The 16137-nt window shown below is 37.4% G+C and overlaps 2 protein-coding genes across 2 annotated transcripts; one reads left to right on the top strand and one right to left on the bottom strand.

Annotated features, from left to right (window-relative positions):
• The first annotated feature begins 321 nt into the window (after window positions 1-321).
• Window positions 322-9388, top strand: acadm (acyl-CoA dehydrogenase medium chain). The gene is made up of 12 exons (XM_008434644.2): window positions 322-473; window positions 1516-1621; window positions 2440-2537; window positions 2831-2900; window positions 3226-3326; window positions 3579-3659; window positions 4246-4376; window positions 4476-4584; window positions 5012-5152; window positions 5869-5964; window positions 7312-7560; window positions 8418-9388. Exons 1-12 carry the CDS (start codon window positions 459-461, stop codon window positions 8487-8489), a joined length of 1269 nt encoding a protein of 422 aa, XP_008432866.1. The 5' UTR covers window positions 322-458; the 3' UTR covers window positions 8490-9388.
• Window positions 9389-10510: 1122 nt separating this feature from the next.
• On the bottom strand, window positions 10511-14291 carry LOC145547935 (uncharacterized). The gene is made up of 4 exons (XM_081598126.1): window positions 13237-14291; window positions 12977-13132; window positions 12257-12349; window positions 10511-11541 (listed from the first exon to the last, which is right to left on the bottom strand). Exons 1-4 carry the CDS (start codon window positions 13753-13755, stop codon window positions 11122-11124), a joined length of 1188 nt encoding a protein of 395 aa, XP_081454252.1. The 5' UTR covers window positions 13756-14291; the 3' UTR covers window positions 10511-11121.
• Window positions 14292-16137: the final 1846 nt, after the last annotated feature.

The following is a 16137-nucleotide window of genomic DNA, read 5'->3' as shown; positions in this document are numbered from 1 at the left end:
CACACACTAAATGATTTCTAATAAAAATTACATGAGGTTGAGATTAAATATCAGATGTATTCAACCCAGTAATCTGATGCTTTGTAAACTATTTCGTGATAAAATATCAGTTTTATGTCTGGCATATTTCAGTCTTCCATTTAGATGTATTTGAGCTGAATGTCGTCCAACCTGTTTTAGTTTTAATCAAAATGGGTTCTGAGCTGCTGGTGTTTTTAATTTGTGTTTTAACACTTCTGAGACAGTTTTAATTTTCCATTACGTTCAATAAACTGCCATAAACAGTAGAGGTGAACTGCATTAGGTAAGCTGGAGAAACTGGGACAAAAGTCACAGTGGAGATGCCAGGTTGTACACGTGACCAATTTCCATCGCTGTGATTGGTCGAGAGGACGCTAACTTACTGCAGCAGCGGTAGCTAACGTCCAGTCGGGTCAGTTTATGCTGAAGGATCAACAATGCTGCTCAACAAGGTGCGTTTGTTTTCTCTAATTGCTATTCACATAAATATTTCTGTGTATTCACCAGTTAATTTGTGAATGTAAGCTTTAAATCATTGCATTTGCAATGAATTGTATCAGGAAACGAGGCTAGTCGAACCGTTACGTCACATGCTAATGTTAGTTAGCAAGTTGCTATAACGGCTAAAACACTGATAAATAGTTTTCCAACGAGTTTTTGCAAGTATGCTTTTAAGCACAGTTTGAATTATTTTCAGCATCTCCTGGATTTTTAACAACAGACCTGAACACGGGCCTGTGTAAATACCTGCAGTCTCAAGGTCCATTTCAAGGAGCAGGAGAAATATTAGGAAAGAGTGACTGAGTTAAACTGGAACCTGGTCTAAGTAAACTGACTGAAATACCTTTTAGTTTCTGTTAAATGTATTTGGACGTTTTTTGTTGTTCATAACCCCCTTTGAGTATGTTGTTTTTAAAAACTACAGTACTATTTTTCTTGTAAACTTGCCCTTGCCTTTCAGTGTGTTTATATTCTTTGACTTGGTGTAACTACGTTCTTCCATTTTCATCTACCTTACTGCTGGTACACATGAATTTTTCCTCTGCTGGACAATCAATTATTTTCTCTTATATTTTATTCAAATCTGTAAACACAATGTTTACCTAACTATTCTGCCATACAGTAAGTAGACACAATAAGACGATGACAGGTTCTGTGAATATAATATACGTATCACTGTCCCTCTAAAATCTTTCAAAAAAATCGCAAAGATATATTGTATCATTTGCTGAATATCGCAATATATATTGTATAGTGAGCAGAATATCATGTATTGTATCGTGAGATTATTGTATCACCACAGCCCTAGTTAATACGACAGTTTATTCATAAGACACAGAAACACAAATGGGAATAATAAGCTTCAACCACTGAAGACTTTGATTTTACTGCTCATTCTTTAGTGTTTCAGTTTGTTTACGATGTGCTTAGATGCAGCAGTCAGTGTTGCTTTTGCCAGTAGAAGTGTAATGGTGACCTTTGACCTCCATGCAGGTATTCAGAGCCAGTCTTCGCTCTGGGGTTCGTCTGCAGAGCTCTGGTGCTGCTGCAGCCACTGCAGCTTCCAGCCGCCATGCAGGAGCTCCTGGCTTCTCATTCGGTGAGTGAGAGGAAAACAAGACAATAAGCAATATGTGAATACAGAAAAACGGTGCTGAATCGACTTTTCTTTTTTTAAACTTAATCATCAATGATTATACATTTAATTGATAATTCTGCAGCAGCACAGCACATTTAAATACACTAATAGCTTCACAAGTTTGGACAAACATAAACAACTTTAAAATTTCCAGTAAGTGCAATTAGGAGTATAACAGCCAATGTAAAGTCAATAATAAAGAAACTGACAAAAACAGGTTGACTATGTTGGTCAAACCTGTAAAATTAAATTACAACAAATATTCAAATGGTTCAGAAAGTGCAATTAGGAATTTTAAATATAATGTGAAATAAATAAATCATAGAATTATACTGAATAGATCTGCTCTCATGGATTGGGAACGTCGTCACCAATTACCCAATCTAGAATTTTTTTCCAATATCAAACCAATATATATATTAATATAAGATCGGTGCATCTCCATGGTTACTCCAGTCTAGTGGTTTCTGCTTGTTTCACGCACACCGATGCACATAAATACTGAAAAGAAAACTGTTCTGATTATTTCTTTATAATAAATAAAACAAATTTTCTTAAAAACAATCTGCAGCCTTGTTCTTTCATGGTTTTTCCCAGGAATCAGATTTTAGAACGAAACCTAATTTCCTCCTGAAAGATTCACTCATAAATATTTGTCGTCATTATTCTCCTTTACAAATGAGTTTGAGTTACACTTTTATTGTTTAGAAAACAATCAAAGTGCATCTATTTGTAGTGAATGAGTAAATTCTTAACTGTTTTTGTTGTTTTCTGAACAGAACTGACGGATCAGCAGAAGGAGTTCCAGCAGCTGGCGAGGCGATTCGCTCGAGAAGAAATGATTCCTGTAGCAGCTGCTTATGACAGAAGTGGAGAAGTATGTTCAGAAAACAAGAGGCTCAAACATACTGCTGAATACTTTCTTTTAAAGTGCAGTTTTACAGAAAAGCTTTAATCTTTTTACCCTTCAGTTGTACAAATTTCCTAAAGATATAAAGCCAAATTTAAATACCAGTGGTGTAACTGTGCATTATTCTATTGGTTTAGTGTTAGAAAAAATAGTTTTATTATTTGGAAATAGAAAATAGATTTAAATGAAATGAAATGTGGATTTTAGGGAGCCTAATGTTTAAGTTTAATGTGTTTAATGACCTCAACTTTGTCTCCCAGTATCCGTTCCCCATCATCAAGAAGGCTTGGGAGCTCGGCCTGATCAACGGTCACATCCCACAGCAGTACGGTAAGCCATTACTAATTTAATACGTTTCAATAATATACAACCTTTTTTATTGTCAGGAGATTCTAATAACAGAAGCAGATAATTAAATAAATGTGCATTTAATTATCTGTATAAGATGTTTTAAATTTACATTTTAATGCTATAAATGTTATATTACTAATGGTTTATATTTGGTAATGTTTAACTGTTTGGATGGGAGTAGATTGTTGGCAAATAATCACTTTCCCCTTGGGGATCAATAATGTATATTCTGATTATTGACCCAAATCTAAATGTGACGTTTCCTCCAGCCGCTTCTCTTAAATGTTGAGTTTTTTCCTTTAAGGTGGGATGGGCCTGTCGATCTTTGACGCCTGCCTGATCACAGAGGAGCTGGCCTACGCCTGCACTGGGATGCAGACGGCCATCGAGGCAAACTCTCTGGGAGTAAGTAACGTAACGCATGTTTAGAGTCAGTAACGTAACGGATCCAAAACGACGTCATCAGGACAGGAGAGCAGATGGTGACGCAGCAGAAATGATTTATTTAATCAATTTTATTAAGATATTGTATCATAAACGTAAATTTATTGTTTCAAAACAGATTTTATGGCTCTTGACTTCCTTCCTGATAGTTTTTCCACATCATCAATCATAAGGAGAAGCTCCGTATTAATTAACTTATTGTTTACTTTGCAGCAAATGCCTGTAATTCTTGCTGGAAATGAGGAGCAGAAGAAGAAATACCTGGGAAGGATGGCGGAGGAACCGCTGATGTGTGTAAGTTCAGCACCAGACAAACTGATTTTAGTATAAACGTTGAATAGTTTGGAATATTACCGAAAAGTCCATTTATTTCAGAAACTTTTTCAATAAATGAAACAAATGATTTAGATTAACTACACTCAGATGTTTAATTAATTACACATTAGATTAATTACTTGTCAGTCATTGTAATTAACATTAATTATGATGATTTTTTAAAAACACGATATTTCAAATTAGACCATTAAAAAATGTTTTTAATATAGAAATTAGGACTGGACGATGTGGCTTATGGATAATTATTGATTATTTTTTTGTAATATCTGAAATACTGGCAGACTTTCCTGTTTTATCCACCGTTTTGGCTCCACGCTGTTTATTTTTAAGCATTGAAGATCTGGTAGAATTCAAAACTGTTCAAATTATGTTTAAGGCATCAAATAAACCGTTACCAGAGCAAATACAGAGTCTGGTTTTTCAAAGAGAAGGGGATATAATTTAAAGGGTGACTCAACACTAAGGATTCGTAGTTTACGCACAACAAGAAAGAGGTTTTCTTTCTGTTTGTCGTTCAGAGTTGTGATGCGTCTCGTTTCCTTAGGCGTACTGCGTTACTGAACCCGGAGCCGGTTCTGATGTGGCCGGACTAAAGACCCGAGCCGTGAAGATGGGAGACGAGTACGTCGTTAACGGCCAGAAGATGTGGATTACCAACGGAGGGAAAGCTAACTGGTGTGTATCTACGCCCAGCTGCTCTCTCCCTTTGCTCAATGGGGGTTATGCGGATGCAGTATTGGTAGACATCATGTTACTTGTCTCTTCTGTCCTCAGGTACTTCCTCCTCGCTCGCACCAATCCTGATCCCAAATGTCCAACCAGCAAAGCTTTCACTGGCTTCATCGTGGAAGCGGATTCTCCAGGGATTCAGATCGGAAGGAAGGTAAGCAGTGTTTAGACATCTTTGAAGTCTTAAATGTATCTAAAATTAAGGCCTTAAAATCTTTTTAATTCGTATAATTAAGGCCTTTAAATCTCACCACCGGCTCTCTTCTATTGCTAATCCATAAGATGCTAAATTCATTGTGTGCATAAATCTTGGCACTACTACTATATAAAATACATTTGTACATTTCTCTCATGATACAAGTCTTAAATTTAATTCATAATGGTCTTACAAAGTCTTAAACCTGAGTTGGTGAAACCTGCAGAAACCCTGGTAAGCAGGGCCTCTTACTAAAGCTGTGAGCGTCTCTGTAAATCAAACTAAATTAATTTAGCGACTTTGTTAACGATGAACAGTCAATATCTTCTGCCCAGCCAGGATGGTTCATGCTTGTGGCGTTTTCTGGCCCATTTTGTCCTTCCAGGAGATGAATATGGGCCAGAAATGCTCGGACACCAGAGGCATCACGTTCGAGGACGTCAGGATACCAAAGGAGAACGTTCTGATCGCAGAGGGAGCCGGGTTCAAGATCGCCATGGGTGCCTTCGACAACACCAGACCCCCCGTAAGAGCTCCAGTTACAACCAAATTATTCAAATTCATAAACATTTTCTTACAACATATTTACCATAAACAAGTGAAAAGAGAGCAGGAAGAAGAAAATATATTGTAATAACCTGCCTCTTTTATCATAAAATACATTTTCTGAGTTGTAACCATTAAATCAGCAATGTAAGTTGCAAACAATCCATCGTTGTCATAATTTACTCAGAAGTCTATAAGACTTAATAATTTGTCTTGTAAATGGTTTTGATTTATAGTAAAGCAGTTTTTCATCATCTAAATTGCTCCATAATTTTACTCCATCCATCAAAATGCACATTTGTTTTAAACTAGTTCAGTTTTTACCTTTTAAATGTATTTATTTTATCTCTTGAGACTGAGAAAAATACATTTTCTAAACTAATTGTCAATAATATTTTCTAGTTTTAAACATATAGCATTTTTAAATAAATCAAGTCCCTCTAGTTTCAATATTTGAATAAACGGTACGTTCTCACTTTATATGAAATTCACATTAACTTTCCTTTGTGTCACAAAAAGCGTTTGGTTTTTTATTTGTTGGTTTTTGTCAAAACGGTGCCATCAAACCAAACGAGTAAATGTCCTCAGTTCGTAATAATTTAAGTGATCAAATGTTTCCCATGTTCTGTCTCATATGTTCCACATTTAAATGTATTTCTGTTTAGTTTTCTGTTAACTAATGCGACTTTATGCCAGGTGGCAGCCGGAGCAACAGGCCTGGCCCAGAGGGCCCTGGACGAAGCCACCAACTACGCCCTGGAGAGGAAAACCTTCGGCAAAGTTATTGCTGAGGTTAGTTTGTTCAAAGCTCGAGCATTTAAATCATGTTGTGGATGGAAAGGTTTCAGAGGAAAAGTTAAAATCACTAAGTGAGAAGTGAAAATAAAACGAGGAACACACTTTCGAATGCCGGCTTTCTGTGTTTCCATCTGAAAACACAAACATTCATGCAACTTAATCATTGCTCACAGAACAGAAAGATGGGTTCTGATTAATGTGCTGCATTGCAATGAAACATTGTGTACATTTAGATCAACATCAGTTGTAATTATTATGTTTTTCATATAGAAACACCAGCATAACCAAACGTCTAACTATAACTAGCAGGACCGATGCAGTCTGAGGCTCACAAAACACACAACAAGCTACACCGTCGTGTTTTCATAATGGAAATTAAGCAAAAAAAATCAACCCTTTCCGAATGCCTTCTTAAAACCTTGTCTTTAGCGGATCAAGCAGTGTAATTTTTTTTTTTCTCTGTGTTAATAGGTGAACAGCTAAAACTACAATTCTTCCTATTTTGGTATGATTTACCCAATATACACGCTTTTGACTGGATGATTCGTACAACGTCGTTTTTGTACCATTAACTACCATGCTATTTGCCACACTTTTAGTCTCCTCTTCCACCAGTAGGTGGCGCCTCAAACCACATAAAGCTACAGAAATAGAACTTGGGAAGGAGATTAGTTATGGAAGATCAGAATGTAAAATTTTAACATTCTGAATTTTCCCCTCAGAATTCAGATTTTAATCTCAGAATTTAGGCTTTTTATTTCAGAATTCTTGTTTTCCCATGGTTTTGGTTTCTTTTTAAATATATTTTTCTTTTAACAGAATTTTGATGGATTTTCCCTATGAATTCTGACTTTATTTTCAGAATGTGGAATTTTATTTCCCCCAGAATTCATCTGTTTCTTTTTTCTCAGATTTTTTTTTCCAGATTTTTTTTTCTGATTCTGTGTGAATCCATATCAAAATCCAAATAAATAACCAAATATTCTTTGATTCAAATCAGTTATCTTGATTTATATCAGTTATGTTGTTTGCATTAAAAAATAATCACATAACTCTTTCCTCCTTGTTATAGGATTTGTAAAGCTGGGTTTTATCTACATTGAAATATTGTCCCAAATTTGTTTATTTGATTTAAGTTTTAAGAATAGATTTGCCTGATGATGCATAAACAATGTGAAATATTCTGAAACTGAGGAAAAAGTCAGAGTTTTAGCCCTAATCCTCTATCCATAGCCATACATTAACTAAAGCAATTGGCTAATAAACTCGGGTGTAACTGTTGTATTTCTGCTGAGGCCTTTCTACCAGGATGATTACGGTGTCTGTGTTCTTGCTCTGCAGCACCAGGCCGTGTCATTCCTCCTGGCTGAAATGGCCATGAAGGTGGAGCTGGCCCGGATGGGGTACCAGCGATCCGCCTGGGAAGTGGACCAGGGCCGCAGGAACACCTACTACGCCTCCATCGCCAAGGCCTTCGCCGGAGACATCGCCAACCAGGTGGCCGCCGACGCCGTCCAGATCTTTGGAGGAAACGGCTTCAACAGCGAATACCCGGTAGAGAAGCTGATGAGGGACGCCAAGATCTACCAGGTGAGAAAGATCGCTTCATTTAGATAAAAACTGAAGTTATTATGTTTGGACATAAAGAGGAATGATCTAGAGTCAACGCACAGCTTCAGTTATTACAACTGGAAACTAGAGATCAGTGTGATAGACTCAGACCTGAACTTTCAGAAACACATAAAGGTAGTTTCAAAGTCGGCATTCTGTCACCTGAAGAACATTTCCAGGATTAAAGGACTAATGTCCCAGGAAGTTCTAGAGAAACTCCTCCATACGTTTATCTTTAGTCACATGAATTACTGCAACAGTGTCCTAACAGGTCTGCTAAGATGATCCAGAACGCTGCTGCTGGTGTCCTGACTAAAACCAGTTACAGATCTCATCACCCCAGTTCTAAAGTCCTTCACTGGCTCCCTGTAGCTCAGAGAGTAGACTTTAAGATACTGTTGCTAGTTTATAAATCACTGAACGGCTTAAAGATCTGCTGTTGTCATAGCAACCTTCCAGACCTCTCAGGTCTTCTGGTTCTGGTCCTGCTCTACGTCTCCAGAACCAGAATCAAACATGGAGAAGCAGCATTCGGCTTCTACGCACCACAAAACTGGATCAAACTTCCTGAAAACTGCTAAACAGCTGAAACATTGAGTGCCTCTAAATCTAGACTAAAAACCCAGCTGGGTGCTTTTGAAACATTATAAATGAAACTTTAATCAATCTGATGTGTAACGATGACACTCAGCAAAATGTAATATTTACTGGTTTTACTGTGTGTTTTTGCTTTTTGATGATATAAAGCATTTTGAACTGCCTTGTTGTTGAAATGTGCTATACATATAAACCTGATTAATGTATTCAAAAACAACTCTGATCTATTTTATCTGTAGATCTATGAAGGCACGGCTCAAATCCAGAGGCTCATTATCGCCAGAGAACACCTGGGAAGATTCAAGAAGTGAAGCCGATCGTCCTCATCCTCAGTGATTCTCTGTTAGCCTGTGGCTCCTGTACATAACGCGGTTCTGTAAAACGGATCCGGCCGCTGACCCGGGATGCAGCTCCAATGTTTTCTGCCTTGACGAAAGATTCAGATCATCAATCTGAGTCACCAGGTCCTCATTCTGCTGATTCAAACGATAAAACCTACTTTAAATGTGACGATTTAAACTCGTTTCCAAGCCCAAAATAACACAGAACGCTGTAAAAAATACAATTTCTTCAGTGAACCGTTTAACTGCTTATAGCTTTAATCAGAAATGCATATTTAAGCATTGATCAGTCATTGGTTCTCAGTCTGAACTAAAGCTGCTGTAAATCTTGTGCATCAGTGACTCAGATCCAGTTTTCTGTAAGGATTTATTGTGGCTCACATCTTCAGCCTTTTAATAATAATCTTGCTCATTATTTTTGCCATATTTTGCCTTGAACATCCGTCTGACTTTAAGATCAAATTTGTAATATAACTTTAACTTTGAACAGAATGTGTAGAAAGATGTTTTGAAGTCTGTATTGCATGTCTAAAAAAGCTGTTTTTTTTTCTATCTTATCAATAATATTTTGCCTGTTTTTGCATTTAAAATGAGATTTAAACAGTTTTACAGTCAGATTTCTTCAGACTTCACTGGTGTTGGATGCATTTCTGTACTGTAACGTTTTTTTCTGTGTTCGGACCCCCCCCCCCCATCTCCCCGACCAGCCCCTTGAATTCCCCTTCCTCTTCTAACCCCGAGGCTCTGACAATTATTCATCTTCAAAAATACTTTCTTAAACCCATAGGGAATTACAGTAAATGTTGTAACTAATTTTTTCAATTTCTTCAAAGAGTTATTAAAGATGGTGATGCTGTTGGCAAGAAAGATCTCTTGTAGCTTTGTGTCATGGTGTGGGAACTATCATCTCATCTATAATTTAAACAAAGGAGAGGATTGTGGATTTCAGGAGACGGGGTTAGATCTGTCATGGGAGAAGAAGTGGATGTGGTTAAGGGAAAATAAATACCTTGGTGTTCATCTGGGCAACAGACTGGACTGGAGATGTACAGTGAAGCATCTGGACCAGTGGTCTTAACCTTTTTTGAGGTACTGAACCCATCAGATTCACATGCGCATTCACTGAACCCTTCTTTCGTGATTAAAAAAACATTTTTTTTCCAAATTCAATACATAGGGGTGACCCAACTAGAGTCTAGTTGGGTCTCCCCATGATCACCAAGTCTTCTTAAAAGGTAGAGTCTCTGAGATCAGTTCTTCAAAATATAGTCAGTGTTTTCAGCAAAGTTGAGCTGACTGTCCAACAACCCATGGTATTTAAAATTTGCCACAGTGTGAAGTCAAATCAGAAAAGAAAAAAAGAATGATGGGGGGGGGGGGGGGGGAGCCATGCGCTTCCACACGGACCTAAAAGAGGGACGGACAAGAAGAAAAAAAAAGAAGATGCAAGTGAGAGCCGCCAAACAAAGAGGACAGGAGTTTGCGGACTTTTGAATCACAGATCCTATCCAACCTGTGTACACTCTAAAAAGAAAAAAGTTGATCCAACTTAATTGAATTACTTCTGTAGGTAACAAGTAATTCAATTAGGTTTAATCAACATAATTTTTTTAGTTTGTTTAACTTGATAAATGTAGGTCAGTCTAACTTAATTTATTTACTTTATTTCATATACAAATTTTTAATCCCTCTGACTTAAATTTATAGAAAGTCAACTCAAAAATGTAAGTTGTTCTAACTTAAAAAATGAAACTACCCCAAAGTCGTTTAGTACATATTTTGTACTTATAATATTGCTTAAATATAAATCACTTTTGAAGTATGTTTTAGCTTTTATAGGAGTAAAATTCCTTTACACTACTCAAAAACTCAACTTGATTATAATAACAAATTTACATTGCACAATTAGAAAATGTTTAATTTTATTGTTAAATCACAAACTTACAGATTTTTCACAACGTATACACTGAACATACTACACAGATCTTTTCTGCTTAATTGGGTTAGCTTTTTAGTAAACTCAACATGGGGTATCCTAAGTCCAGTTCTGGAGAGCTACCATCCTCCAACTTTCAGATAAATCCAATCTCCAAATAAAATGAACTGCTCATTACTATGTCTCTGCTCAGCTGAGCGTCTGCTGGTGTGTGAATTCAGCAAGGTGGTATTGAAATAGTCCATCTGAAAGTTGCACATTGATGGCTCTCCAGGACAAACCTTGGACATCCCTGTGTGAGCTTGTAGAATCCATACCACAAGTCCTCCTAAAATAAAGGAAATCAACATTCTCAATCCCTAAACTGTTTTTTACATAAAATGAAACAACATTTGTGACTGTTTTTAACATCTTCAAGAACAAACAGAAAACGAGCAATGACATCTACATCCTTTCAAACAAGGGCGTGGGGTCATGGCTGCAGCATTTAAACCATGTCCGATACTTAAGTTAACTGACATCAGAACAGAATAGTAAACATTAAGCACTGCTTAACCTAAATTGAAAAAAAAAAAACGCTGTGAAAGTGTCTGTGAACAATACTACAGCAGCCTACTAATGCTGTGGCTTTAATATACACAATGTCCCAAAAGACATTCAAAAAGTTCAGTCCCTTGAGGTTAAGCTTCCAAAACACGGACCCCTCATGTTCAAACACAAAGACAGAAAATAATATGTCCTTTTGCACAGGATGCAATTGTCTTCACTGTGAGGTCTGAAGTCTTCCAAACAAATACTGAACTTAGGAGACATCTTGTGTTGGTCAAGTTGCATGAAGATTTTTTGAAACACTTCAAATGTGAAGCGCAGAGGCTTTGGATAAGCCAGGTTAAGGGCATATATCAAACCCAGAAGCAGGGCACATGCTGAGGCAACTGAAGTCAGGTCATGCAACACCTCCACTCCCTCAATGACAATGCCAATGTCTTCTGGGGATTCTTTCAATCCCTCTCCCTCCTCCCGAATCACAAACACTGCCAGGGTGAGTTGTTTGAGTTCCATCTGGGCATCATCTCCACTGCTGCCCTGTAGTGAGATAAACAATATGTTAAACTTGAAGACTGTAACTAATCTGTCAATTTAAAAATAAATGCCTTATAAACACAAGCATTAAGTATAAGCGTATACGTGTACAGCTTGTGAATTGAAGAGAATCGTTTATGGCATCTGAAATATTCTTGATAAATTTTCAAAGTTCAGTTGCATTACAATTTGAATTAGTCAAAGGGTGATATTTAATGTTTTTTTAAAAGATAATGCAAGCATGTAACTTTACATGTGTTTTGTCATATTGCAGGCTTTAGCTTAAACAAATTTGTAGATTATACATCGAAGCAGAATAGTAATCCAAGCCAATGGTCATCTTAGGTTGAAAATCAACACAAAATGCTTATTTCTGTTGCTTATCAGATATTTTGGAGCTGGTATGAAAATAGCATGACTAAAACAGTCTTATTAACTTGTTTTTATTATGTTAGTGAACAGGAAATGAAGTTTATAGTGAAGTTAGATAATGGTCTCTGCTGAAAAGCAAAGCACACCACTGCTGGATTTAAGCAGGACATAGCCATGTTAAATTTACAATTCTGACACCAAATCTGCCTGCTGTATTAAAACAGATGTTTACATATAGAAAAGCCAGGCCAGAAATAATTTAAAAAGGTACAAGCAACTGACATTGAATTTTTACATTTTTCTCAATGGGTTAAGATGCGGCTTCAAACCTTTAAAAGAAACTTACACAGTATTCCTTAATAAGGTCTTCTGGATTCTCTCCAAGAAAGGTGATGAGCCCTTTCAGAACACATTCCCTTCGAATCCCAATGTCCTCCACCTGGAGAAAATTTATTGCTATCAATATTCCATATCTCTGACAAGATTTCTGATGTAACAGTAATATATTCAGGTTGTTCACAACAGCAAAAGACTAACAAATACCATAATGTGAAGCCCACATGTCCACCGGTCTTTAACAGTTCTCTTCAAAATTACACAAATTCAACCTCTGCCATATTTATGCTTCAGGTCTCAATTTGTGAAACTAGACTATATTGTTGAGGTTAAGGCTTTTTCTTAGAGCAATCTACTAGGACTAATGAATATAATTTGTTGTTAAAGAGATATCTTGCAGCATAAAATTGATATAAGTCTAACATTTAAAAAATTTTAATTTTAAAATAAGCTCCAAAAAATGTACTAAATAGCACTAGTTTCTGGCAAGTTGGACAGAAACGTGTATTTTATGAAATTCATGAATGAACCACAATACAGACTGACTAACTAAATCCACCAAAAATACATAAGACCGTTAAACTTGCTTTTCTTTGAGTGATATCAGCTTTGCACAGTGTATCAAGTATTAATAATTAAAACAAAAAGTCTGAAAGTAACTAGAGACTTTAACTTCCTTGTTTTAAATTAAAAATGGTAAATGTCCCCCAGATATCGATGATATCCATACCTCATCATAGGTTCTCATGATTCCAGCTATTTTTGCACGTGTTGCTCCTCCCTTGGCTTTAATGACTTCAATCAGCTGACTTGAGAGCCTGTCCAACTGGGCAAAGAAAGTCTGTTCAAGGGGAAGAGCCATGAGTCTCAGGAACTCCGCATTAATCTGAAAAACAAAATAAAACTTATTTAGTATGTTACAAAATGACAAAGTAAATACTGACCAATCATTCCAAAATCTAAGTAAAAATCCTCAATCTGCATTACTACCTCTTTCTGTTGGAACAGGGCAGGCCATCTGTCCTTGAAATTCTCTATGCCAGGTTCTTCATTCACCACCTCCTGACGCCTGTAGGCAAAGGTATGAGCCATTTTGTCTGCAATGACCTTGTCATTGTTCCTCCTTTTGATTGCTGTCAAGAGTTCAATTCTCTCTTTTTCCATACTTTCTTGTGTTTCTCCCACTGGAAAAGAGGGATAGAAGTTGGCTTCAGCTCGTCTTGACTTCTTTATTTTTGTAGCGGGAAACCCAGAAGTACTGGCTTTTGATTTAAGCGAGTTAACAGCCAATTCTGGACATCCCTGAAACTTGAGTAGAGTCCTGTAGTTTCCCATTTTGTACTTCAGCCTTTGTTTCCAACCGTAGCAACCATTAAATGAACCAGGCTCTTTTAAACATGGATATTTTTTAATCAAGGCCTCTGCAACTACACAGAACTGTGCGTCCTCTGGATAGGCTCTGTATCTGTAGATCTCTTCTACTAATCTATTTAGGATGTCAGTCTTCATTCATGGGGTGACTGTCAATATTTTGTTGTTTGCCTGATACTCAGAATTCCCCTTCTGTAACTGACGTTCAGTGTCATACGAAAACATGGGAATGGGAAAGTTGGCTGGCCATTGTTGGGTTCGCAATGAGAAGGATTCAGGGGAGGAGAGCAGTATAGTGTCATTTGAAGCTAAAGAACTGCTGTCATCTGAGTGAACTGCAGAAGAAAATGGAGCTGTTTCAATGACATCAACAAAAGGTTGAACTGCTTCTTCTTGAATCACTTTGACTGTTCCCAAGTCCTGAAGGTCAGAAGTTGAGCTGAGGTTGAAGAAGTCATTACCAAAGTCTTTGTCCATATATTGCAGTCTGATGTTGGTCTTTAAACCAAAGGTATCCTTCACCTTGTTGAGAAGATCATCCAGAGAATCTGGTATGCCATTTGGAAGAGTCAATTTTTCAGTGTTGCTCTCTCCTAGAATCACCTTCAGTCTTGCAGGTTTTGAACTTGCCATGGCAATCTGAAAAAAGGGCATAAAGACAGTAAAATAATGAAGGGTGCTATTTAAATTCTTCACAATATATGTCATATACATTAGTAGAATGTTAGGACATTTGCTTATAGAGGGGAAGACAAAATAAAAGGTAGTTTCAGCCATAAAGAAAAAATAAAATCTTTTGTAACATGCATTACATTTTTTGTACAATCTTATATTACCATAAAACATGGACATATCTTTTCACTGTCACAAGACGCATTCCTCGAATTTTGTAGTCTACCAGCGGGTACACATCCGTTAGGTCTTGTAGCTCAACCAGTTTCACTTCTTTGTCTGACGATGTTTTGAGATTGTAAGATCTGTAATGCTCAAGATACCACTCCTCAAGTTTTCTGACCAGAAAGAATAGCTGGTTTGCCAGGATCACCATTTGGATGATTTCAATGAACTCTGGTAATCCTCCCAATGAGCCATGGATCAAGATCATCCCGCATTTATACTTCAGTCCATTAAATGTTGCACTTTTAGTCATGCATACTGTGGCCAGATTTGAAAACTTCTGTTTGAGAGCATTTACGATTCCCTTATCAAGAACATCAGTTCTTGCTGTGAAAACATTTGTAACTTCCAAATGAGGTTTTGTAAAACGACGATGGACAGGGGAACCAACAAGTTCATGTCATCTTTTTTGGATGACATCAAGGTGTTTAAGCCACGCGATGCCTCCAACATATTGTGCTCATCACTGCTAAATGCTACCAGTTGATGAGGAAAACAGCAGATCCTCGCACCTTCAGCATAAATATAGCTGTGGACAAAATCACTGACGCCTATTGTTCTTGGAAGGCTGGGTAAGTCGGGCATTTATGGTTTTGAGGGTTACTTTTGAAATCACTGATTTCTGTTGGCAAATGTTCGAATGTGCCTAGGCCTGATACTTGGTACTCGGTGCTAGCGTGGCTAACACGATTACAGTTTAGTAAAAAGCCTTTTCAGGTTAAATAAAATCTTTAATGTATGTCAGATACGGTACACATTGCATATTGATCTGTTCAACTAACGTAAAGCTGTAACAGACAGGCTTCAGGATGTAGAAGTTGTATTGGTACTGCCATTATGCTGTACTTGGCTAAAAGGTTTTCATAATGGATGTGTTTATTATTGACTTTCTTTTTTTCATTCACTAAACACAAAGAAAGCAAAGCGATAATACTTACACCAGCACACACGCCTTTGTTCTTATTGATCCTACGACGGTTGAGCTGCAAATGCGGTCGTGCACAAGCTTTGATCCAAGCAAGGCTTTCCGTTTCAAATTTTGGAAATTGTTAATTTTAGTTCCACAAACACAATCAGGATACCTGACATCGCTTGTACAGAGACCCCACTGATGGTGGAGAACCATTCTTTTTCAAGTCCTGACACAAAAATGTTCTGCTGATCTGCTAGTCCACAATGTACATTAGCATGAGTTTACTACTGTAGCTTGTGTTTGTGAGACGGTCACGCACGTGGTAGCTGCGCTGTGCCGTGAAATGGGCATTAGCCAATGAAACGCGGCCCCTGTGGTAAGGTCCATTGTGTTACCACCCCCACGCCACTAGAGGCAGTAGCAAGCCCGAAAAGATGCAACTAAGGAGCAGATTTTACGGTGGCCCTGAGGTGCAAAGCACTGCAACTTTAACGAAGCACAATTACAAATACAAAAACACTTCAACATTACGGAAAACACAACGACTTTAAGGAAAACACAACACATTAAGGAAAACACAACGACATTACCGAAAACACAACACATTAAGGAAACGGAAAAGGTAGGTCCCAGTGGGAGACATATGAATTCGCTGATTGGACTACAGCTCGTTCTACTTTTGAACCGGAAGTTATTCTGGCGTGCTCAGT

Source organism: Poecilia reticulata, chromosome 17 (genome assembly GCF_904066995.2).
Source record: "Poecilia reticulata chromosome 17, P_reticulata-male-v2, whole genome shotgun sequence".
Lineage (NCBI taxonomy): Eukaryota > Metazoa > Chordata > Actinopteri > Cyprinodontiformes > Poeciliidae > Poecilia > Poecilia reticulata.
Note: the sequence above shows the minus strand (reverse complement) of the source record. Positions and strands in the feature narration are given on the sequence as shown.